The sequence below is a fragment of the Lynx canadensis genome, chromosome F2 (genome assembly GCF_007474595.2).
Source record: "Lynx canadensis isolate LIC74 chromosome F2, mLynCan4.pri.v2, whole genome shotgun sequence".
Classification (NCBI taxonomy): domain Eukaryota; kingdom Metazoa; phylum Chordata; class Mammalia; order Carnivora; family Felidae; genus Lynx; species Lynx canadensis.
This window is the reverse complement of record NC_044320.2, coordinates 71,477,484-71,504,248: the sequence shown is the minus strand read 5'-3', so window position 1 is coordinate 71,504,248 and position 26,765 is coordinate 71,477,484. Positions and strand designations below refer to the sequence as shown.

At 37.7% G+C, this 26,765-nt stretch overlaps 1 protein-coding gene across 1 annotated transcript in view; it reads left to right on the top strand.

The window, feature by feature from the left end:
- The window catches only part of RAB2A (RAB2A, member RAS oncogene family), an 86,298-nt gene that overhangs the window by 48,323 nt on the left and 11,210 nt on the right, over positions 1-26,765 (top strand). Inside the window, exons 4-6 of the mRNA XM_030304362.1 lie at positions 5,023-5,105; positions 5,493-5,585; positions 13,820-13,931. Coding sequence (XP_030160222.1) covers positions 5,023-5,105; positions 5,493-5,585; positions 13,820-13,931 — 288 coding nt within the window. The remainder of the gene's footprint in view (positions 1-5,022; positions 5,106-5,492; positions 5,586-13,819; positions 13,932-26,765) is intronic.

Genomic DNA, 26,765 nt, shown 5'->3' with positions numbered 1-26,765 from the left:
TTCCCTTCTCGTATGGTCATCTGTTTTGTTTCTTAAATTCCGCATGTGAGTGCAATTATATGATATCTGTTTTTCTCTGAGTTATTTCGCTTAGCATAATACACTCTAGTTCTGTCCATGTTGGATGGAATCTAAATCTTGCAGATGGCAAGATTTCATTCTTTTTGATCACTAAGTAGTATTCCATTGTATATGTATACCACATCTTCTTTATTCATTTACCTTTTCCGGTATATCCAAAAAAATTTAATTCTCTCCCCCCAAATTTGTAGCGTAAATGTTTTAAGTCTAGGTTTCTTCTCAGCGTCCCTCAAAATACTTTAAGTTTACAGATATTTTATACATCAAACAATACATTGGAACTAGTGTTATTGGTAAATGTGCGAAGTCATGTGCCTGCATACTAAAAAGTACCTTTTCATCACCTCACAGGCATTTTTTGGTCCTTTGTAAAATGTGTCCATTTATAACTCAACTTCTTACCAAAAACAATGGGTGTTTTTTATAGCTCAGTGCGGCGGTAAGGATGGATGACCAGAACTCAGTGGGACCAGGCAAAGGGCCTAGAACCAAGCATTGGGACACAGTCCTGCCTCTGCCCCTCCTCTCTGCTCCCATCCCACCCGCCCCGGGAGTGGGGAGGCTTTTGCCCCCTTCAGTTGTCATCAACCTTCTCTTGAACAACTACAGGGGCAGGAAAATACCTTAGACATCCATTCTACTCTATTTACCTCCCATTTGCGGTCTCCAGTTTCTCTTAAGTGGCGGTGTTAAAAGAGTCTGAAATCCTCTCTCTTTTTTTAAGTAAATATTCTTACTTTTTAAAAAGAATTTAACATAGATATTCACAACCATGTTTCTCTTCTCAAGATGATCTACTTTGGTTTCTGTCGGAAACTCCCTTAAAAAGCTTTAAATAGCGCAGGTTGACTTTTTCTGTGTCCTTGCTGTGGCGACTGAGGCAGCCTAAAAATCACTTTGATTTTTACTGATATTATTGTCATCCAAAACAGAAGTCTGGTCATGCATGTAGATTTCAAAATCTTTTTCCTTAATGAGAGCAGTTCCTTGATCACAGGTCTAGATTTTTAGGTTGAGTCTGTTAGTCAGGTACCTGAGATTTCATTCTTGGGCCTGGACAACTTAACTTGGCTACTTAGAAATCCTTTTTTTCTTCTTTTTTGGTGCTTGGCTGGGTTCTATATAGCTGGGATTGTTAGACAAATGACTAACAGGGAACGGAGGTATTACTATAATACTGATTGTCACAAATCTTATTTTTCCAACCTTATCAGCCCTTTGGGATCAATCAAGGTAACATAATTTGAGAGCCTGCCATATATACTTCAGTGTTCTGAGTTAGGCTATCCCTCAAGGAGAACTAAAGAGGAAACAAGACCAGCATTTGAACAGTGTGTGCCTTTTATATAATCAATAACACCAGAACCAAATGATCACATGGACGTGCTCTTGGGTGTGTGAGGAGAACTAGATAACTACGGGCTGTGGTAGACTAGCTTCCTAGCTTTGTGAGAGAATCAGGGGGCTTGAACTGGTCCTCAGAGGAAATGGAAGTTGGGGAGGTGGAGGAAAGCAGTTCTTCAGGCAGAGTTACACAGGCACAAAGGCAGGAACGTTCAGAAGATAGGCAGAGTATCAGTAGGAAAAAAAGTTGGCTGTATGAACAAGACTTTTATCGAGTAAGAAGATACAATTCTAGAGAAACAGATCAGATTCCCAAGACATCAAGACTTAAATTCAGGGTGGTTAGGAATTTTTGAGCGGTAGCTTAATGTGTGTAAAGTTGTATGTTCTAGAGGTAACAAGAGAGGAGGAGGAGTTAAGTTCCCGGCCCGGTTACCACAAAAATTGTTAGCGACAGACAGGCACATGGAGAAGCCAATTTGGGGGATATTTATCTGCCAACCGAAGTCAGTTTTAAAGGTATGGACTATGGGCACCTGGCTGGTTCAGTTGGTAGAACATGCAACTCTTGATCTTGGGGTCATGAGTTTGAGCCCCACACTGCGGGGAGACTGCACTTAAAATTAACACATGAATGAATGAATGGGCTAAAGAATCAAGTTTATTTGATTTAGCAATCCTCACATGGAAAACAAAGGTCTGTAAAGATTCTTTTTCACAGACGCCCTATGACTGTTTCGTACTAAGCATCACTGAAAATGAGCACCTCCCATTATCTGGCAAGGCTGGCTTGCTCGGTTCTTTTTTGCATATCTGGGCATCTTGCTGATTTTTTACAGAACTCAAACAGCTATATTGGGAGCTGATAAACTTATGGCCGCTCTAACCAGGTTTTTTTGGTGCTGTTCACTTAGCCAATCGTCCAATTTCCAGTTTCATTAAATGCTTTTTGTTTTTTTAAAACCTTCAGCTACTATTAGGAGTCCCTCTACAAATAATGCTAAATGCTGTTCAGTTTCAAGCTTTTAAAATTTCTTGAGGCCAACACCTTATATTGAAGAGGATCAAAATAACATCTATATTCCCTAAGTTGACATTCATTTTTGTGTGAAACATTATAGGTTGATCATCATTTGGTCAGGTTATATTAATTATTTATTTTTTTTTTTTAATGTTAATTTATTTACTGAGAGAGAGAGAGAGAACACGTGAGCAGGGGAGGGGCAGAGAGAGAGGGAGTGAGAAAATCCCAAACAGGCTCCACGCTGTCAGTGCAGGACCCGGTATGGGGCTCAAACCCATGAACCATGACATCATGACCCGAGCCGAAATCAAGAGTCAGATGCTTACCCAGCTGAGCCACCCAGGTGCCCCTCTTAATGTATTTTTTAAAAACTAGATTACTTTGCCTTAATATGTTCAAAGTAATTAACCATTGGGCTAGCTTTATGCAGGTAGTTGTTAAATGTTAAAACATTTTGTGAATAGTTAAGGATGCCATAGTAAAAAAAAACTTTATTGGGCAAGATTTATTTCAAGGCCATCAATGCCAGTAACACACTAGACCAGTGTGTAGGATGTCTTTCTTACCAGTCAGGTCTCAAGAATTCAGAACTATTCTGAATACTGATCTTTGCTTGTTATAAAGTAATCTAGATTTTAAGATGTATAGTTATGTTCATAGTCCTCACTGGGGATGTTTGGCTTTTTATTTGCTCGAGTTTCTGTTTAATTTGTAACGGTAGGCAAAACCAGATTGAATGGATTCAGTATAAAATGATGCATCGTGTACAAAATTCCATACTGGAACATTTGTTTTTGGTAAAACAATACGGGAAGAATGGAAACGGTGTATAGATTTGTTTTTCTTCTTTTTAAAAATCTGTTTTCCCTTTTACTAAAAATCTTTTTTTTTTGTATTATTTACCAAGACTCCTGTGTTGGTATATATAAATAATTCATAGTGAATGACTCTCTTAAAAATGTAGTCCTTAGTTTTCCCACACTAATAAGCAGTTGAAAAAAATTCCCACAATGCTTACATTTTGAACTTGGATTTGAAAGGACTTCTTTGGAAAGATACATCTCAATAAATTACATAAAAACAATTTTAATGAATTTCATGCTTCCAGCTAGTATCATCTAATGTTTTAACCTCAAACTATATGAACTGAGTTGGCTATTTGTGCAGTTCTTTTATGTTCTCCGTATTCAGTTTAGCATAAGACATTATTCTAAAAGTGCCAGAATTGTTTGCAAGTTACCAAGAGAAGGTCTCATTTTTAGTTTTCACATAGGGGAAGTTATTTTTACTGAATGTTAGCATGTTAGGATTTACCAGTGTCCTCTTATTTAGGTGGAATGGAGTAATGACCATTTTGTGTACTTGATTAAGACGTTAGGATTCATTCTTTCATTTGAGAGGCTTTCTCCGCATGCCTGTGTGCCAGACCCGGTTCTAGACGCTGGGTGCACCGTCTCCGGGGGAGCACCGGAGGGGATGAGTATAGTGGGAGGGCCAAGAAGACAAGGAATGACGGTGTTGAGTGTTAGAACAAGGCAGAACTTGAGCTGTGTGAATTCTGAGGGTTGGAAGGATTGAGTAGTTAGATTGGAAGGTAAGAACTCAGAATACAAACGTGAATATTTTTCATGTTAGTAGATTTTGAATATAAAACATTGTGAAAACTGGCTTTGTGTTTACTTACTTTACATACGTATCTTTTCTTAAAGGTAGAAAAGTGATTAAGACTGTGTGAGTATTTTTGATAAGACCTGTCTCACTTTTAAACCCTGAGGCAATCCGTATATCCCTCACCAGCCTTAGTGCCACCCGGAAAAGAGAGAAATTAGCTAATTTTGCATAATCTCTGAAGTCTGTTTTCACAAGTGGATAAAAGAAGACTTTTACATCCTGTTGCTTTTTGACAAGCATTATATATCAAATACAGAGGAAATTGATTAAGTGTGGAGAAAAAAATTATATAAATTAAATTCAGAACCATTTTCTGTTTTTCATAATAAAATGATTGCTCAAAGAATTCCATCTGATGACTGTTGAAAGCTCACTGCAGTTTATGATATAACTGATAAAAATCTGCATCCTTGGCCTTCCAACAACCTTTACACCAGCAGATGGTGGGCGTAAAGATGTCATTCATCATTTATTTACAATGGACTTTATTTATTCTAGTGTCAACAGCTGCCCCAGGGAGTGGGTTATTGAATTCAAATGTGAGGCTCTGGGTTATTTGCTTCCTTTCAAATTTGTCTTCAGAGCTTAGTTGCTAGGAGTCCATTCTGTGTTCTAATAATGATTCATGTATTGTGAAGCCATTCAGTAAATTGGGTTGTCAGGGATTGCCAAAAAAGGTTTAGAAGTCTTGTTGGGGGCGGCGGTGGGGGGGTGGGGGGGCATGTGCGTTGACTTGAGCAGTAGTGGTAGTATTTTGTGACTTTTTCCTAAGACTGGTGAAGTTAGATTTTCTTTCCCTTTGCACACTCATTCCCTACCTGCCCATATTCTGTATATGAATGAAAAGAAAACGTAGAGGACAGTATATTAAAGAAAACTCTCAACCTTTTCTTTCCTCACAGGCAGGGCAGGAGTCCTTTCGTTCCATCACACGGTCATATTACAGAGGTGCGGCAGGCGCTTTGCTAGTGTATGATATTACAAGGTGAGAACGTGGGATGTGTCCATCCATTTGGTCAGTGCAGAGACTTCCTCTAAGTAAATACACTTGCCAGTTATCAGAGTATGGCTTTGCCTTTGACCTTAAAACTGAGGTGTCTTGAATTTAAATTTACTACAGAAATCTGCAACTAAATTATTTTCTTATGTAAATAAACACCTAAGTTAATCAATTTGGTAATATTACTTACACATGGAGTTTTCTAAAGTGGGGTTACATTTCGTTTCCAGATAACCGTACTTGAGATTTGTTTCTCATTACGTAAGTGGATATGGCTGAAAGTAGTTACCTTGAATGGAATGTGTGCTGTTCATTGCACACTACTAGGGAGAACACTTTGAAAATAGCGGTCAAATTTTCTCTTATTTTTAGGAGAGATACATTCAACCACTTAACAACCTGGTTAGAAGATGCCCGCCAGCATTCCAATTCCAACATGGTCATTATGCTTATTGGAAATAAAAGGTAAAAAGATTATCTAAAGCTTTTTTGCATTAATGATGTAGACTGTGGATAGCAGTTTGTGTGATAACTGTTAGAGTGCTTATCTTCTACGTTTGTCCAAATGTAAGTTATTGGTGTCTTAAATTGCAAAATTTTGAAAATCCTAAGGTGATTCTTTCAGTTTTAAAATACAGATGATACGATTTGTGGGACATCATCATCATTGTCATTATTATTATTGTTATTATTATTATTAGAAATAGTTTTGGTTGGAAGGTAAACTTTAAAGAATAATCTGAAGGAAGTTCATCTGATTCATAATTGAAATAAAACACTGTAGATCACTGTTAAATGTTATCCAAATTATTTTAAATACTTCACAGTAGAAGTAACAATGTGTGCAGAGTTAAGAAAAAATATTTTTCTTTTTTTTAATGACTTAATGTGCATTAAAAGTTCATATAATACATACATTATTCAGGTGTATTTTCATGAAAGCCCTGAAACACTTCTAATACTCTTTAGTAGATATCACATTAGTACTTTTAAACTACCTCTAAGGCTTTATATTCATGTTATCCTAATGTTGTTTTTTTAATCTCATTTCATTTTATATCTCTAGGGAGCATTATTTGCAGCGAACGTCTTTGTGTTCTACATTTAAAATAATAGTACACGGGAAAACTTTTTTGGCCATAGTTTCTCTAAACTTACAGAGTGTGGGAAAGGCTTCACTAATTTTAGTAGAAAATTACAGTGGCAATAAATAAAACTAGTATTCTAAATTTTCAGACTTCTATCTTATCAGTGTTTTTCCTTGTGTCTGAAACCTGGTAGGTGGCAACTTACTGATGGCTTAAATTTGGTTGTTGCCTCTGAGGACCTTATAGTCCCGGTATGCAGAGGAAAAGCATAATATGTACAAAGGTGTTCTCACTACAAAATGGAATGATAATTAAGATTATGGAGGTGTTGGCTAACACCTTGGTGGTAATCATACTGTGTCATATAAATGTATCAAACTAGCACATTGTACAGGTTAAACCTACACAGTATTATGTATCAATTATATCTCAATAAAAAATAATCCCTAAACAATTCTTAAGAAAGTATTTTCGTCACATCTACTTGATCCCCCCAACTCTAAGCTAGTTACCATGGTCTTCCTAAATTTCCAATATTAGATGATTACTTTCTTATATGTAGAGTCCTTTAATCAAAACAAACACAAAAACAAACAAAAAAAACAAAACCTAAATAAATGGAGAGATAACACTGTACTTATTGATTGGAAAACTCATTTTTAAGATGGCAGGTCTTCCCAAATTGATCTAAAGATTCATTGTGTTCCCAGTCAAAATTCTTCATCTTTATTTATCTTTGAGAGAGAGACGGCATGTGAGCAGGGGAAGAGCAGAGAGAGAGGAAGATACAGAATCCGAAGCAGGCTCCAGGCTCTGAGATGTCAGTGCAGAGCCTGACATGGGGCTCGAACTCACAAACTGTGAGATCATGACCTGAGCTGAAGTCGGACGCTTACCCGACCGAGCCACCCAGGTGCTCCCCACCCCCCACAACCAAAATTCTTTAGGCTTTTTAAGAAGGTGGAAACTAGCAAGCTGATTTTAAAATGTGTATGAAAATGCAAAGATCGTAGAATAGCCAGAGTTGGGGGTTGCACTGTACTGATTTCAAGATTTATTATAAAAGTACTACAATCAGTTTAGTTTGGTATTGACATAGACCAGTGGAAGAGAGTGAGAAATCCAGAAGTAGATTCATACATATATGGTCAATTAATTTTTTGCAAAAGTGCCAAGACAGTTCAGTGGGGGAAAGCATCAAATGGTGCTGAAATAATTGGGTAGCCGCAGGGGAATGGGGGGGACCTTGACGCTTACCTCACACCATATACAAAAATTAACTGGAGGTGGGGGGCAACTGGGTGGCTGAGTCTGACTCTTGATTTCGACTCAGGTCATGATCTCACAGTTGGTGGGATCAAGCCCCATGCTGGGCTCTGCACTGTTAGTGCAGATCCTGCTTGGGATTCTCTCTCCCTCTCTGTGCCCCTCCCCTCCTGGTGCTCACGCATGTGCATTCTCTCTTGCGCGCAAAATAAGTAACCATTTTTTAAAGATCTGGGAGACGGGATGCCTGGGTGGCTCAGTCAGTTAAGCGTCCAACTTCGGCTCAGGTCACGATCTCACAGTTTGTGAGTTTGAGCCCCACATCGGGCCCTGTGCTGACAGTTCACAGCCTTGGCCTGCTTCAGATTCTGTGTCTCCCTCTCTCTGCCCCTCCCCTGCTCTCACTCTGTCTCTCACTCTTTCTCAAAAATAAATAAACATTAAAGAAAACCTCAGTCATTTCACGCTCATTACAATGGCTAAAATTAACAAGATTAACGTAGCAAGTATTGGCAAGGATGTAGAGGAACTGAAACTCTCATATTGCAGATGGGAATGTAAAATGATACAGCCAGTTGCAAAACAGTTTGGTAGTTTCTCTAGAAATTAAACATGCATACGATAAAACACCTAGGCATTCCGTTCCTAGGTATTTACTCAATGTAAACATGTTTTCATAGGGCCGCACAAAGAATTACACACAAATACTCTAGCAGGTTGGTTTATAATAGCTCATAAGTGGAAACAACCCACACTTCCAATAATCAGTGAATGGATAAATTGTGATATAGTCCTACAATGGAATACCACTCAACAATAAAGAAGAAAGAGCCATTGATATATGCAGCAAAGTGGATGAATTTCAAAATAATTATGCTGAGGGGTGCCTGGGGGGCTCAGTCAGTTAAGCATCCAACTTGGGCTCAGGTCATGATCTCGCGGTTCCTGAGTCCAAGCCCTGTGTTGGTCTCTGTGCTGACAGCTCAGAGCCTGGAGGCTGCTTCAAATTCTGTCTCTCCCTCTTTCTCTGTGTCCCTCCCCTGCTCACACTGTTTCTCTCTCTCTCTCTCTCTCAAAAATAAATCAACATTAAAAAATAATAATAATTATGCTGAGTGAAAAAACCCAGACAAAAATGAAGATGTGTAATTATATAGATTATAGTAGTGAAGACATATATAAAATACTAGAAAATGCAGAAAGCAGATCATAAGTTGCCTAGGGTAAAGTGGAAAGAAAGGATGGATTATAGTGGGGTGTGAGGAAAAGGAGGAGACGTGAATGGCTTCACGGTAAACATGTCAACCTGTCAAACTCACCATTTTATACTAAATGTGCGGTTTCTTCTGTGTCAGTTATACTACAATAAAGTTGTAGAAACAAACCAGTAAGATAACAAATAGCATTGTATTGTATAGATTTCATTTTAGAAAAAGTTATTTTAATAGAAATCAAGGTTTGCTGTCAAGAGAAAATATTTACTTAAGTAATATTTCAATTATAAAAGGCCAGTTGTTACTTCTTTGTGACTAGAAGTGTCTATCATCTTGGCCTTTGCCCAAGGCCTTTCGTGGTTATTCTTCATTTAAATTATCTCACTAAACCTTTTAAGATTAAGACTTTTGTAGGGAAACTTTAGTCTTTGTAGTATGGAAGTATTCTTACTACCATTCAGTGGTGAGGTATGAAATAATAAGAGAAGAATTTTGGAGAATAAAGAGAATTTTCATACTTGTAATCTCACCAGTGTTTTCCTTGTGTCTCAAACATGGTGGGTGGCCACTTACTGATGGCTTAAATTTTGTTCCTGCCCATGAGGAGCTTATAGTCTAAGTGAAAAGGAAAAGCATAGTATATACAAGAGGTGTTTCTAATGAGTAGAGATGGGTGGCCCTTATAATTTAAGCATAGTAGCTGTGGAAAGACATTTTAAGGAAGAAACTAGGAGAAAGGAACAAAGAATGTATGACATGCAAAGAGTGAATAGGAATGAACAGAGATAAATGAGGTAATTATTATTAGATGAGGTGAATTGGGGTAGACATGGGAACAGGGAGTAGGCAATTTTTGAATTAGATGAATTAAGCAGTAGGGAGCCAGTGAAGGGATTTGAGAAGGGCAGTGGCCTAGTCAGAGTGACAGATGACACAGATTTTTCTCACTATGGCATTTTAAACTGGTTACACAAGAAATAGGAAGCAGAGCCTACAAAGATGAAAAATTCTTGGTAGTCAAGGGTTATAATACAAGCCCTAAAGAAAAAGGGGGTATGGGTTATGAATGCCTTAGGAAGGAAGGATAGTTAAGTAATGGAAACCATTTAAATGGGATTATTGGGAATGAAAGTCAAAGACAACGATATGATTTTTATGCCTGGAAAACTGAGGAAACAAGTAAAGAAGGGTGTGATAAAAGAAAGGTTGTGCCTTCTTTTATGTTTCCTTTTTTTTTTTTTTTTTTTTTTTAATTAGGCTTCATGCCCAACGTGGGGCTCGAAAGCATGACCCTGAGATCAAGAGTCAGATGCTCTACTGACTCATACAGCCAGGTGCCCCAAAAGATCATGCATCCTAAATTGCCACTTATTTATTTTTTTATTTTTAACACTCTCTCAAACGTACATGTCTTTAATCCTCTTTGCTAAGATAACATTTGCAAATGCAGACATAATCAGAGATAGCGGGAGTGGAAAACCGTAATTTTATCCCAAAATAAGGTATTATTTAAATATGGCTTATGCTTAAAATGGGATTAAGGTACTTGAGGGGAAAGGTATTTTCTTGAAGATTTCGTGTAATTCAAAGCTAATACTCCCTTAAGAACGATAGAAGAGGAGGCTGATTTCCAGGAACATGTTTCGACATCACTGTTGCTAGTGTTTTCCCCCCATTTTTTATTCCTACTAGAATGTAAGCTCCATGAGGCCAGGGGTTTTTAGACTTTTGTCTGTTTTGCTGAGTGGTCTGTCCCCAAATGTAGGAAAGGGCTTGGCACACAGGAAGCCCTCAGATTATAGTTGGATAGTTGCCTGTGCTATAATATTTGTAAACTTAGTTTGCCTTCCTTTTTTGTTCTCATCTTACCACTAATATCTCATAGCATGGCATCTAAATGAACAGTAGTATGACATATCCTTGTGGTTCCCTTTGTAATATTCTATATCAAACTTTCTAACATTTCAGATTTTCAGGAGTATTTTTTTGAGACTTGCACCACCGAATGCTTAGATGACATTTTATGAATTGTAAATTACTTTAGACGTGTAACAACTGTGATAGTTACAGAATCACTCAGAAGGTTCAATTACATAAACAGTGGTGACTGATGATGTCCTGAGTAACAACTTTGTAAACATAATTGACAGCTTATTCTGGTCAGCCAGCTTGAAAGGTATCCAGTTCTTGGTGAACTTTGTAAAGGTGAAACAGTGATATTACTTTAACATTAGATAGAGGAAACATCTTTGTTTCATCTCTAATTTGTGTAATGTAAATCTGCATAAAATACTAACGTTCTTTACTGTGCACTCAGTAAAAATAGTGCTGTGAAAGACTGCAAAATAATATGGGAAAGTGATCCACAATATACAGGAAATGAAGAAAAAGGCAAAATACAACAGTGGGTATGAGCATGTTCCAATGGGAAGAAATAGACAATAATAAAGGAGTAATCTAGAATTATGTTCACCAAGGTGTTCATTACCTGTGGAAAGTGAAATTATGGGTAATTTTTTTCTTTGTATTTTTTCCATATTTGACAAAAAGTTCTCCAGTCAGTTTTTATCAGGAATAGTAATCCTTATATAATAGTAGTCTGGATGGAATCACTCTACCAGCTCTTCCGAGAATGTGAACTTGGATGCTTTATTTCACCTCTTTGTTCCTCTGTTTCCTCATCTGTCAAGTGAATTAAATGAGATAATCCATGTAAAACACTTCACACAGTACCAAGTTCATTCCGTGTCACTCTCCTCATCCATTAGTAAAAATGGTTAAGTGAATTGTGATGCATATTATTAATTCGTCACTAAAAATTGTGTTTATGGAAAAGAGGTCATGACACAGGCAACAGGGACAGGTGAAGGAAAGTAGGGCGCAAAGTTGCAGCTGGAGCATGGTTATGCATATGTGTGACAAAGGTCACTGTGGAGTAGAAAACCAGGACTAAGAAGAAAGAAATTAGAAGTAAGTCGATTTGGGGATGACTGCCCTACTTTCTAGAGTAACCTTCCGCCTCTCCCTGGCTCTCCTCACTCTGCTTACTCTGCTCTTCTGCATTGACCACTCGGTCACACTATATTCTTTATTCAGTAGTCTAGTCCGTCCTCTACCCAGAATGTGCCCTTTTTTGTCTGACTTGTTCATTAGTACATCCCAAGCACACTTAGTAAAATTCCTGGCTTATAAAAGACATTCAGTAAATATTTGTCAAATGAAATGATTTCCTTTTCTTGGATGTTTCTGTATTTCTAATTTAATAATGATGATACTAGGCATTTATGAAACTAATGCTGAACTAAAGGAAAATTAACATAGATGTGCGGTACCGGTCACATTCTTTGGAGTGCCAGATCTAAAGGGGTGTGAATTTATCACGTGTTGATGAGGATTGTGATACAGTGGGAACTTTCAAACACTGCTGCTGAGAGTATAAATTATACAACTGTTTTGGGAAGCAACTTTATACTAAGTATATATTCAAGTACAATGGCTTTTGAGCTTTTTGATTTGATTTAAAATAAATGCATTTTATATCATGCCCTAGTATGTGTGTACTTACGTAAAAACAAATTCCATGAGACAGTGGGTGATGCACTCTGATACTTTCTTTTATTCCTTGCTATTTCACTGAGTCATGGCCCAGTTTGAAAAACACTACCTTTGAAAAGTTCTGGCACATGTACACCAACATGTGTGAAAATTTTTTATCGCAGCATTGTTTATAATAATGAAAAATTAGAAATTACTTTGTCAAATGAAAAATTAAAAAACAAATTGTGTTGGGGCGCCTGGGTGGCTCAATTGGTTCGGCGTCCGACTTCGGCTCAGGTCACGATCTCACCGTTTGTGAGTTTGAGCCCCACGTCGGGCTCTGTGCTGACAGCTCAGAGCCTGGAGCCTGCTTCATATTCTGTGTCTGCCTCTCTGCCCCTTCCCCTCCTCTCTCTCTCTCTCTCTCTCTTTCTCACACACACACACAAATATTTTAAAAAAAAATAATGTTGCATTCATTCAATGGACTATGATACAGCAGTAAAACATTAAGAAACTAGATCTACATATATTGTGTTGATAATTGAAAAACATCATGTTGACCAAAATTAACAAGTTGTAGAATGATAGCTATACCTGAATTTTTTTTAATGTGCAAAAAACCCCCTTTATTGTATGGCTGTAAACGTAAGTATACATATAAAAGACCCACATGAGAGTGAAAGCACCAAATACAGACAAGTGGTTACCTTAGACGTAAGAGGGAAAAGAATGAGATCAAGAACAGACAGGCACACAGGAGGTGAACCAACTGTAACTCGATTTTATTTCTCATCAGGAAAGAAATTTAATACAAATGTCAAACTAATATGTCAGGGCTAGGTGGAAGTCTGAGGAGTCTGTTCTTCGTCCTTTTCTGTGTGCTTAAAATCTTTTGCAATAGGAAAACATTTTATACTAAAGCTTAGAACTTTTTACAGTAAAACACACTCGAAAGACTGCTACTCTTCCCCCCACCTTACCAGAACGGTTCCTGTAGGATAAAAATGAATCCCATGCTTTCCCCCAAAACTCCTGGCCTAGACTTTCGTTTCTTTCTCTATATCTCTGCTAACGATTTTATTAGGAGTTAAACCAAGTGAGATTAATAATCTAGTTAGTGTTTCCTTAGTGCTTTGGATTTTATTGAACAGTTTCCTAGAGCTTCTGAAAACTGTGCGATTTGTTTTTTAATCACATTCATAGAAACTCAGTCTGACTGAAAGATGAGACTAGTGTAATTCAAAGTTTTATTTTGAATAAAACTGTTGCCTTCTTTGGGAACCCACTATACTCAAAAGCAGAGTGTTGGGTAGATGCTCCAAGTAGGTTTCCCTCACTTTTAATGTTCTAGAAGTCTGACTCAGAATCTTTCTCCTGTTGGATTGTTTGTTCTTTGAAACTGAGCACTATGCTATAACTGTTTTGACCTTCATAAGACCTAGAATAATGCAGTTGATGGTTATGTGGTAAAAATTAATTGAAAAAATGGCACAACTTTGAATCTCATGGTGCCCTTTCCACTGATGCCTCTGTTTATCTCTGTTTATACTGTGTTGGTTAATAATGTGGCCTTTTATTTCCTTATATTTAGTGATTTAGAATCTAGAAGAGAAGTAAAAAAAGAAGAAGGTGAAGCTTTTGCACGAGAACATGGACTTATCTTCATGGAAACTTCTGCTAAAACTGCTTCCAATGTAGAAGAGGTAAATAAATGGCCCATTTAAATGTTCGTCATCTTTTTTACTTAATTGGAATGTATTGTATGCTTTCATATTCACTTTTTGATGTCTCTTCTAAACCTTTTTAGTCTTTATTATCATAGAGTAGGAAGATTCCTTCTGTTTGAAATGCCTTGTCTTACAGCATTCGTCTTAAATCAGACTCCTAAATTATATTCTGAACCTTCTCTCTAAGCCAAAATGCTTTAACAAATCTTTGTATATATTTATCCTGAGAGGGAAAAAATAACACTAATGAAATTTAGAAAGGTATCAAGACACTAAACATTCGTAGCTATTTGTATCTACTTTTTCTTAAATAGGGAAAGTATTCTTACTATGTAGCATACAAAGCATGGGAATTCTGCCATCTTTAGTAAAATTTAAAGTGTCTCCGTGATTTTCATTGATCAGCCTGAACTGCTACAAGTTTTCTGAACACATCATGTTCTTTTATGCTTTTTGTATTTGGGTATGGTATTTATATACTATACATAGATGAGTAGGCACTTAATTCTCTCTAAGGTAAAAGTATTGCCACATTCTGTTTTATAACAGGCAGGAAAGAGGCTGGGGCACCTGGCAAGCTCAGTCAGTGGAGCATGTGACTCTTGATCTTGGGGTTGTGAGGTTGAGCCCCACATTTGGTGTAGAGATTGCTTAAAAACAATATCTTAAAAAAAAAAAAAAAAGCAGGGAAGAGGCTAAGAAAATAAGTAATTTGCCTAGAGTAATGCCACCTTCTGGGTAAGAATCTTAGCAGCAGCTACAAAAAGGGACTCTAGAAACTAAATGATTTAAAAATCTCCTTTTTCTAAGGATAGCAGAGATGAGGTCCTAGACAGTAGCTAACACAATGCCTCTCATGTAGTAAACAGTGAGTAAATATTTATTAAGAATGTACTTGGAGCTCTTTGAATTAACTTTTGAACCCAGAAATAGACTACAATTATTCAACAGCATTGATATTTTTGCTGGAAAATTATTTCTTAGGTAAGATTTTATCTCTACTTGAAGAAGTGCTCTATGACTGTCCTCAATGCATTTCCTACATTTCCTACAACCACCAATTAATGCTTTACCAGTTGCCAGTAATTACAGTTTGATAACGTAAAAAAGTAATACTGCATTTTGCACAGCAAATCCAGAAATTTGTTCTGCCTCTTTGTTCAACTTAGAATAGACATGTAAAGGCACCTGTTTCAGAGAGGTACTCCTTTACTCGAGGTGTTATATTTGAAACCATAAGGGCCAATGTGTTGTGGAGATTTCAAGACCTCTGAAACATATCCTTATTGATTGTTATTGATTTTCTTATTTATTTTGAGAGCCCTAAAGTCAAAACTGTCTACATTTAGTTAAACAAACAAACAAATTAACATACTATGAGGCATCTGGCTGGCTCAGTGAGAAGAGCATACAGCTCTTGATCTCAGGGTTGTGAGTTTGAGTCCCACATGGGGTGTAGAGATACTTAAGTGAATAAAACTACTCTGAAGTCGGATGACAGAGCATCTACTACTATAAAGTACTCCCAGATTTCTGGCTTTGTTTCTGATGATTTTGTTCATTTTCCTTATTCGTAACCAGAAACCATAGGTATTTGTTGCTATTGACATTCAGCTGACCACTTAAATAAATTCCATTAATGTTTTGGCAGCACTTATACAAAAATCCTGTATATGTGGTTAATAATAATTACATACATTTTGTCTTGGGGCACTGGCCCCTGGGTGGCTCAGTCGGTTAGGCGTCCCAGCTTCGGCTCAGGTCATGATCTCACGGTCTGTGGGTTAGAGCCTTGCATCAGGCTCTGTGCTGACAGCTCAGAGCTTGGAACCTGTTTTCAGATTCTGTTGTCTCCCTCTCTGTCTCTGCCCCTCCCCCACTTGTGCTCTGTCTCTCTCTCAAAAAAAAAAAAAACATTAAAAATAATAAATAAATAAATAAATAAATAAATAAATAAATAAATAAATAAATCTGGGCAGGAATTTCCCATACTCATGAGAGAACTTTAATTATGTAAATTAATCTGTTTCAGATTCTGTGTCTCCCTCTGTCTCTGCCCCTCCCCCACTTATGCTCTGTCTCTCAAAAAATAAACATTAAAAACATAAATAAATAAATAAATCTGGGCAGGAATTTCCCATACTCATGAGAGAACTTTAATTATGTAAATTAATTTGTCTCTGAGAAGCCAAGGATATTAAGAAATAATCTTTTTAAATCCCATTTTAAAAGATCATAGACAAGCATTACATAATATAATCATCCATGCGATTTTACCTAATAGCTAAAAATATTTCATGATAAAGTATTTTGAGAAGGTGGAGGACCATTCTGTGATCCACAAAGAGCAAAATCAAACCTGAACCTCTACATGACTTAGGAACTTATTGACCATGAAAGCAATAACCAGAGGGCTTCTGCATCTAGAAAAAATAGGAATGGACTTCCTCACCTCTTCCACCTGCCAACTAAAGCTAAAACTCTGAACATTATATGTAAAACAATAAGAAGACCTGAAGGTGGAGAGAACACCATCTAGAGACCTTGGGATCTGAGGAAAGTGACACAGCAGTGATTTCCCTTGGTTTTCTTCAGATCAGGTGCTAGAAAAACTGGCAATCCAGAAAGACCAGCAGGTGCAGGGGGAAAAAGAGAAGCCTACCTTCTAGTCAAAGGTCCAGGAAAGCCTGTTAGCAAGAAAATAACCATTCTACTACAGCCAGACATGACAGAAAATGATGGTGCTGCTTCTACCATCAGCTTGCTGTAATAAGGTTCTCCCACACTCACCATTGTCCTGTGGCATTGGGGTCAGAGGAAGCCAGCAAAAGTATAGGTTTAAAAAAAAATTTTTTTTAATGTTTATTTTTGAGACAGAGAGTGACAGAGCATGAGCGGGTAGAGAGAGAAAGGGAGATACAGAATCCAGAGCAGGTTCCAGGCTCTGAGCTGTCAGCACAGAGCCCGACACAGGGCTCAGACTCACTAACTGCAAGATCGTGACCTGAGCCGAAGTCAGACGTGCAACCAACTGAGCCACCCACGCACCCCAAAAGTATAGGTTTAAATAAGATCCAGAGTCTCATAATGTAGAACCCCAAATGTCCATCTTTCATTAGAAAATAACTCTTCATATCCAGAACCAGGAAGATCTCAAACTGAATGAGGGAAAAAAAAAATCAATAGATACTAATAGTAAGATGACAGAGACGTGGGAACCATCTGACAGAGATTTTTTAGGCAGCCATCATAAAAATGCCTTAACAAACAGGAGCATGCCTGAAACAAGTGAAAAATAGTCTTGGCAATAGAAATAGAAGTAAGGGGTACCTGGGGGGCTCAGTCAGTTAAGCGTCTGACTCTTGATTTCGGCTCAGGTCTTGATCTCACAGTTGTGAGCTTGAGCTCTGCATAGGGCTCTGCACTGACAGCACGAAGCCTACTTGGAGTTCTCTGTCTCCCTCTCTCTCTGTGCCTCCCTTTCCTTCTCTCTCTCTCTCTCTCTCTCCCTGTCAAATAATAATAATAATATAATAATAATAATAATAATAAACATTAAAACAAAGAAGTATAGGTAAAAAGAAGGACCAGATAGAAATTTTAGAACTGAAAAGTATAATAATTGACAAAGGTTCAGTGGATGAGATCAACAGCAGAATGAAGGGGACAAAGGAAAGAAATAGTGAATTAGATGATAGACTAATAGAAACCACTCAGTCTAAACTACAGAGAGAAAATGGACTGGAAAACAAAAATGAGCAGTGATTCAGGGACCTGTGGAGCCATAACCCAAATTCTAACATTGTGTTACCAGATTCCTAGAAGGAGAGAAGAAAGATGGTCCTGAAAAAGTACTCAAAGAAATAACAACTGAAAACTTTTCAAATGTGGCAGAAGATACAAACCTACAGATTCAAGAGGCCGAGCCAACTCCAAACAGGATAAACCCAAACAAATTCACACCAAGCCAAACTTCTTCCATAGTCAAATCTCTGAAAGCTAAAGACAAAAATTATGAGAGCAGTGAGAAACACCTTACCAATTCAATGCCGGCAGATTTCTCATTAGAAACCATGGAAGTCAGAAATACACAGCAATTTCAAGAGCTGAAAGAGAACAGGGTTCAGGATTCTAGAACTAGCAACAATACCTTTGAAGAATGAAGAAAAATGAAAACATCAGATGAAAGAAAACTAAGAATTTACTAATACAAGATCTGCTACAAAAACAGTGGCTAATGGAAGTTATCTAACAAATGAAATGATAAAAGAAGGAATCTTTGAAGGAATACCAGTAACCAAAAGTATGGATAATGGTATATATATATATAGGAAATATCATAAACCATGGCAGAGAAAGGGGACATCAGGGGAGGTAAGGTTCCTGTGACACTCAAATGACACTAGTAGACTGTGATAAGTTAGTTATATGTGTAGATATATAAAGTGTAGGTATATATGTGTAGATATGTAAAGTCTATATAAAGTTTATACATATAAGTGCAATTCCTGGAGTAACTACTAAAAAATTTCCAAAGAGATACACTAAAAAATAGATAAATCAGTATGGAATTTTTAAAAAGGTTCAATTAACCCTCAGGCAGAAAAAAGAAAACCAAAAACAGCAACAAAAAAATCAAAATGACAGACTCAAGCCCTCACATAGCAATAATTATATGAAATGTACATGATCTAAATACACAAATCAAAAGACATTGGCAAAGAGGATTAAAGAACAACGATCTGGATGTCTACAAGAAACTCACTTCAAATATAATGATTCAGGCAAGTTGAAAATAAAATGATTGGAAAAGATAGATCATACAAGCATTAATCAGAGGAAGGCACGTGTGGCTCTCTTTAGACTTAACAAAGAAAATTGCCAGAGACAGAGTAGGACGTTATATAATAATAAAAGAAGAGTCTGCCAGGAAGACCTAGCGATCCTAAATGTGTATGTACCAAAGAATACAGCTGCAAGATAATGTGAAGCAAAAACCAATAAGCAACTGGAAATAAACTAGACAGTGGAATTAAACTAGAAATCGATAACAGCCTCCAATTATGATTATGGATTTGCCTATTTCTCCTTTCAATTCTGTTAGCTCTGGTTATCAGTAAGTGATAACTGGAAAGAAAATCTCCAGAAATTTGGAAACTGAACAACACACACTTCTGAATAATCTGGGCCAAGGGGATGCCTTAAAGGAAATTTAAAAATACATTGAACTTTGAATGAAAATGAACTACAACATACTATACTTTCTCAAATAGGAATTGAAGACTTCTCAGCTTACTAAAAAGCATCTACAAAAACCCACAGCTAACATTAGGCTGAATGTTTTACTCTGTAGATCAGGAACAAGGCAAGGATGTCTGTGCTCATCATTATTCAAGATATTGGTGGAAATCGTAGCTAGTGCAATAAAGCAGGAAAGGGAAATAAAGGCAGAGAGGAAGAAGTAAAACTTTTTATTTGTGGCTGACAGGATTGTCTCTAGGAAACTCCAAGGAATTTACATACACACACAAAAGCTAGTTAGTAAGTGAGTTCAGCAAAATTACAAGACACGAGACAAATATATAAAAACATACTGTATTTCTGGGGCACCTGGCTGGCTCAGTCAGTAGAACATGTGACTCTTGACCTGAGGGTCATAAGTTTGAGCCCCATGTTGCGCATAGAGTTTACTTTAAAAGATATATTGTATTTCTGTGTATAGCAATGAACACCAAAATTTAAAATACAATACCATCTATAATCCCACAAAAAGAAAATGAAATACCTAGTATAAATCTAAAAATAACACGTGCAGGACAGGACATGTGTGCTCGAAACTGCAAAATGCGGATGAAAGAAATTAAAGAAGATCTGAATAAATGGAGAGACATACTATGTTCATTGTTTGGAGTATCCTACCTAATAAAGATGTCACTCCTTCACAAATTGACATAGAGGTTTAACCCAGTTCGTATCAAAATTCCAGTAAGATTTTTCTGTAGATATTTAACAACATTATTTTAAAATATAGGTAGAAGGGCAAAGGACCTAGAGTAGCTAAAACAATTTTGAAAAAATAATAAGGGAATCACTCTTTGATTTCAAGCCCTAATGTACACTATGTGATACCAGTAAAGGAACAGATACATACGGCAGTGGGACAGAATAGAGGATCCATAAATAGACCCCACACAGATATGCCCAACACCTTTAACAAAGGTGCAGAAACAACTCACAGAGGAAGATAGCCATTTCAAGAAATGGTGTTCTAGGAACAATTGGACATCCATAGACAGAAAAAAAAATGCATCTTACACAAAAACTAACTCAAAAGAGATCATACTTTTAAATGTAAAACATTCAGATACTTTTATGGGGAACAAGGAGAAAATCTTCATCTAGTGGTAGGCATGCTTGTAACTAAAAGCATAATCCATAAAAGGAACAATTGGTAAGTTCTTTAAAATTTTTGCTCTGTGAATGATCGTGGTAAGAGAACAAAAAGGCATCTACAGATGGGGAGAAAATACTTATAAACCAAATATCCAACAAAAGACTAGTATCTAGAATAAAAAAACTCAAAACTCAATAGTTAAAAAAAAGAAAAAAAGTCAGTCCAGTTAGAAAAGGGGCAAAAGTTGGGACCAGAGATTCATCACAAAGGACATGTAAATGGAAAATAAGCACTTAAAAAGGTATTCAACATCACTAGCTGTTAGGAAAATGCAACTTAAAACATCCATGATAGCACACTACACACCCATTAGAATAGCTAAAATAAAAAAGCGACAATATCAAATGCTGACAAGGATATGGAGAAACTAGATCACTCCTACATTGCTGGTGGGAATGTAAAATGATATGGCCACTCTGCAAACAATTTAGGGATGCCTGGCTGGCAGGCAGCAGAGCAAGCAACTCGATCTCAGGAGTCCTGAGTTTGAGCCCCATTGTTGGGGGTGGAGTTTACTTAATAAAAAATAAATAAATGTCTAAAAAAAAAAACTAGGGGTGCCTGGCTGTCTCAGTCAGTGGAGCATGCGATTCTTGATCTCAGAGTTGTGGGTTCAAGCCCACATTGGGTGTAGAGATTACTTAAAAATTTAAAATAAACCTAGACGTCTAATTCAATTACCTACCAGTTGTATCTCTGAGCATTTATCCCAGAGAAATGAAGATTTCTGTTTAACCCAAAAACTGGTACATAGATGTTCATAGCATCTTTATTCACAATAGCCAAACACTGGAAACAACCTAGATGTCTTTCAACAGACCAATGGTTAGACAAAGTGATAACAGTACATCCATCCATGCCATGGAATACTACTCAACAAGTAAAAAGCGAGGAACAATTGATACATGCAACCACTCGGATGAGTCTCCAGAAAACTGTGCTTAGTGAATAAAGTCAGTCCCAAAGGTTGCATACTGTATGGTTCTATTTATATGATTTTGATTTTGAAATGACAAAATTGGAGAAATGGGAGCAGATTAGTCACTGCCAAGTTTAAGGAGGGTGGAAGAGAAGTGTGTATTGTAAAAAGACAACATGAGGGATCCTTATAACAGAAATGTTCTGTATCCCTTTGCAACATTTCGATTATGACAACGTACGTACTATACATTTCCAAGATACTGCCGTTGGGGGAAACCAGGGAAAGGTTACACAAGATCTCTTTGTATTATCTCTTAAATCTGCATGTGAATCTCTAATTATCTCAAAAAGTTTGATCAAAATATACATACAAATACACATACACAATAACCACATACAAACAACTTTAACCTATTCTTAAAGATCATAGTGGCAATTAAAACAAAAAAAATTAAAGATTAAGAAGCCTCACAGTTCTATTAAAAAATACTAATTTGAGGGGTGCCTGGGTGGCTCAGTCGGTTGAGCGTCCGACTCTGGCTTAGGTCATGATCTCACGGTCCGTGAATTCGAGCCCCGCGTTGGGCTCTGTGCTGACAGCTCAGAGCCTGGAGCCTGTTTCAGACTCTGTGTCTTCCTCTCTGACCCTCCCCCGTTCATGCTCTGTCCCTCTCTGTCTCAAAAATAAATAAACGTTAAAAAAATTTTTTAAAAATACTAATTTGAGGATATGGAGCACAGTTATAAAAGCTTAAGTGATATTTTTTGAATTTACAAAGAACACATTTCTTTTTCAAATTACTAAGTTATTAATTTTTTGTTAAATATGGCTCTTTGATGAGTCTCTGTCACATTTCTGCACAGAGCAGATTTTTATACAAACAACCAGGTTCTTCCATGTTAAACATTATGTGTTTTAGCTTATGCCTAACAAATAATAAAGTTACTGTTGGGATTATTATGCATACATAGACTTTCTTAGTAAGATTGCTCAGAAGTAATCAAAGAAGGAATTATATTAATATTTAAAGCAAACTCAGTTCATTCATGACCTTTGTGCGTGTCACACTTTAAAACCCAATTAGGTATATCATTAAAGAGCATTTTTATGATGGTATATGTTTATGCATGAGTTTATTTTTCTACATCAGCTGTATTAAAGCGTTTTGGTCAGCTCACAATAAGATTCATGGCACTGCTACTTTAAATCAATTTAAACAGTTGTCACCATTTAAAAAAGTAAACCCATATATCTGTCATCAGGCTTTAGAAGTTGTCACCATTTTGACATTTTGATGATCTTGTTTTATTATGTCCTCTGTTTTTTAAGAAATTCCAGAAATATTTTACCTATAAATATTTCATTGGCAGTAATTTAAAAACCTACAACGCGATACCATTATTATACCCAACAAACATAGCAGTAATTCCTTGATAATATCTGATATCAAGTATGAATGGCATGCTTTTTATTTCATTCAGCAATTAATGTTGGAAAACAAGTACTTAGTTTCTCCGAGGTCAGAAAAGACTAACAGGTGTTGTGTCTGCCCTGAGAAGAGGGAAGGAGGAGAGCTAAGCCTTTCTCCGGCATCTGCCTTGTGTTACGTGCTCAGTGCCAGTGCCTGTGCCTGTGGCAGGAAAGCCAACACCTCAGTGGGAAAGGACACAGCTCATAAAATCGCAGTATACTGCCTCCAAGATGTGAGCAAGAATTAGCCAGTTAGAATTAGAGCGAAAGAAGAATCAGGATGAAACATAAGAGCTAAATATGCTACTTTTACGGGGTCCATAGATTCTTAGTGGCTCAGACTCGGCATTGGAGCACATAGGAAATTAATTTCAGGGACGTTTGCTCTGAGTACAGTGTCTTCTGTTTTTTACTTTCTAAGGACTTGGATTCGCCTAATCATGCCATCCTCCAGGAGAGAGGCAGTTTAACACAGTGGGTTGAACCTCATGCTCTGGGCTCAGACAGGAATTTCTTCTCAGCTTACTGCCTAACCTTGGAGGGCCCATTTCTGGGAAAGTGGATCATATGAGGAGTTAAAAGAATGAGACGGCTATTCTAGGGGCCCCTGGGTGGTTAAGCATCCAACTCTTGGTTTCAGTTCCGGTCATGATCTCACGGTTCATGAGTTCGAGCCCTGCAACAGGCTGTCTGCTGTCAGCACAGAGCCTGCTTCAGATCCTGTCTCCCTCTCTCTCTGCCCCTCCCCCACTCGCTTCTCTCTCTCTCTCTCTCTCTCTCTCTCAAAACTAAACATTTACCAAAAAAGTTTTAATAAATAAATTGAAAGGAAAGGATTTTTTTTGTTTTTTTTTTTTTGCCAAGTCAGTTGTGTTTAGAGCTGTGCTTCTCAGATCACCTAGGAATCCTGTTGAAATGCAGATTCCGATTTGGTAGGTCCGGGTGTGGCCTGAGAGCCTGCATTTGGAAGTGGTGGTCCAGCGTCATCGTGCTGCTGCTCCTGGGCGGGCTTTGGGGAGTGTAGAGACCATGAAGTTCATTCAGCTCTGTTACCTAACAGAAGAACCTGGCCCACTAATGTCCTTTCCTCTTCCTCAGAGACATTCCTTCAAATGTTTTCATCCTTTTTCTCTAGTGATTCTTGGTTCTCAGCACCTAATTGCATAATCAGATTTCAACCATTTGAAAAGCAAAACCTATCATTCCCAGTTCTTGGATGGTCTCCTCCATCCTCTAGTAAGTTCCATCTCTGTTTCCTCATTCTTTTTGACACCTCAGTTCACAGGTCGACTCATCTACCTTGGCCAAGGTCACCCTGGACCTCCTAATTGCCTATCCTAACAAATGCTTTTCTGTTCTTACCTTAAACAGTCCCTTAGGGATATTTGAATCTTCAGTAGCCTATGTCCTTTTTCCTACCCCTTCGTAGTCACGTATTCAGTTAATGTATATTGCTTTCTGCTTGTGTCTTGTTATTTCTACTGTTAAATCTCTCTCCAGGTTGTACATTCTTCAGTCCTCTACACTGGTACCTCTGAGATCTTTCAAAACATGAAAATTGAGTGCCGCTCCCCAATTTTATTAAAAGCGTGTGGTGGGTTTTCCACCTCTTCGGAATCGAACTCCTTAGCTTGGAAGACAAGTCCCTTTATTTGCCAACACCATGTGATGTGCTTTCTATATTAAACTACGAGCTTATCAGCTGGGTGGCGCTCTTTAAACCCACCACCGCAGAAAGTGCTCTCTGCCCTTGGAATGCCCTTTCTTCCTACCGTTTCTTTCAGGGATATAATGAAGCCTCATACCTCCTCTTGGAATGCCATGACACACCCTCCCTGCCCCCACCCCCCCACCAGCCACCACGTACGTGCACACACACTTAAAACTTGTATACTCTCTTCTCTGTGCTCATTCCAGTCTCCTCCTGAGCATGAATTTATCTTTAGGTCTCTATCATGACACTTGGCCACGTTCCTTGAAAACCCAGGCTGTCTTCATCTCTGCATCCCCAGCGCCTTGCACAGGGTCTCCCCTGCACGGGAGACAACAGATGTTTGCATGATTCACTATTTATTTCATTACTTCAGCCTTGTCTCTCTTACTTCAGTCTTTAATCAGGTTACGCTTTGGTCCCACTGGTTAACATGTAGGTGGAATTCTGTCCTAAATTTACTTTGCCCTAAGCATTCTAAAAGCTGTGTGATTTTTGAAAACCCAAATGATCAGATTGGCTCCTCCTGTGATCAGGAGCTTCCTTCAGTAGCTGCCTAGGGTCTTTGTAGTTCGAAAAGATTTTTTTTAGACCCAGGGATAAATGTAGCAAAGGTTATGGCAGGTTAGGAAAAATACCCCTTCCGAAAAGGCTCATGCTAACTTTCTGATGATTTCACAATACCCCAGAAGTGATGTATTATAATTATATATATGTAATTATATATATAATTGTGGATGTGTATATATATATATAGTTATATATAACTGTATAAATTAATAGTTTTGTAAATTTCATACATAAATATATATGAAATTCTATATAAATATGTATATAAATATATATTTTTTCCTGTAATTCCTTCCCTGATTTTCTCTGTGTATTTTTGCAATAAAGTAAAATTTCATTTTCTCAGAGTTGTACATTACCCAAACTCACAGTATTATATTTCCTGTGAGACCTACTGGTGATTGTGGTGTGAATAGTGGTTAGACTTTCCATTTTCTAAACAGTGTCTCTTTATCAGATATTCTCACTCTCTTAGCCATTTGATGGATTATTTTTCCCTATACTCATCAATTTTACTTAGAATTGAAAGTTTATGGGAAATCAGAAAAGTACATAAACATCAAAAATTTTTGAGGCAAAAGTCTAATAATTTAAAATATCTTAAACTATTAGGGTGCCTAGCTGGCCCAGTCAGTAGAGCCTGTGACTCTTCATCTTGGGGTTGTAAGTTCGAGCCCACTTTGGATGTAGAGATGACTTAAAAATAAAATCTTTAGGGGCGCCTAGGTGGCTCAGTCGATTAAGTGTCCGACTTCGGCTCAGGTCATGATCTCATGGTTCGTGAGTTCGAGCCCTGCATCAGGCTCTGCGCTGACAGCTCGGGGCCTGGAGCCCACTTCAGCTTCTCTGTCTGCCCCTCCGCTGCTTGCACTCTGTCTCTCACATTGTCTCAAAAACAAATAAACATTTAAAAAAATAATAAAATAAAATCTTTAGGGGTGCCTGGCTTCTCAGAAGAGCATATGACTCTTCATCTAGGGGTCATGAGTTCGAGCCCCATGTTGGGGTAGAGATGAGTTAAGTAAATAAACTGTAAAAAATCAAATCTTAAAAAAAATGGAACATTGGAAAATCAAGACTGGAAATTCCTGGCTTAGCTGCTAACGTCCTAAAAGATAGAGCCAAGATAATAGCTGAAAGCACAGTCAGCTAACGACGCTCAGACAGATTACAGCAACTTGCCAAGCCATCCACACAGATAGGATAGGTGGATTTCTATGTCTAGGGAAAACACGTGACTTGTGTAACTAGAAAGATGAACAGTTTCAAGGCCCTTCGCTAGTATTTGTGTCCTGCCCCAGTACTTGAAAACCAACAGACTCAATTTGCATCGAGAGGACATCTTACTCGCCTTGGGCTGCCTTCTAAGTGGTGGAACAGGCGTTGCTGTAGAGCTGGAATGTGGTGTGAACTGAAGGCTTTGTTTTCCCCTTAACCCTGTTCTCAGTGCCAAGGCTACCACACAGCTTTCCACTGGAAATCTGACTTGACCTTACGAGGCTTCCAGCATCCTTTGAGGAGTGTTTAATTTAATAAATGTTTGTTACTCTCCTCGCCTGGTTAGAAGATTTTGCTGACTAGCATCAGTTCCTCGCCCCCTTGTTTGGCCATCACCCTTAGGGAACTTGAAGGATCATCTAAGCCAAGCTGATTTTGAAAGTTATAACCATTTTTTCTCCTAAG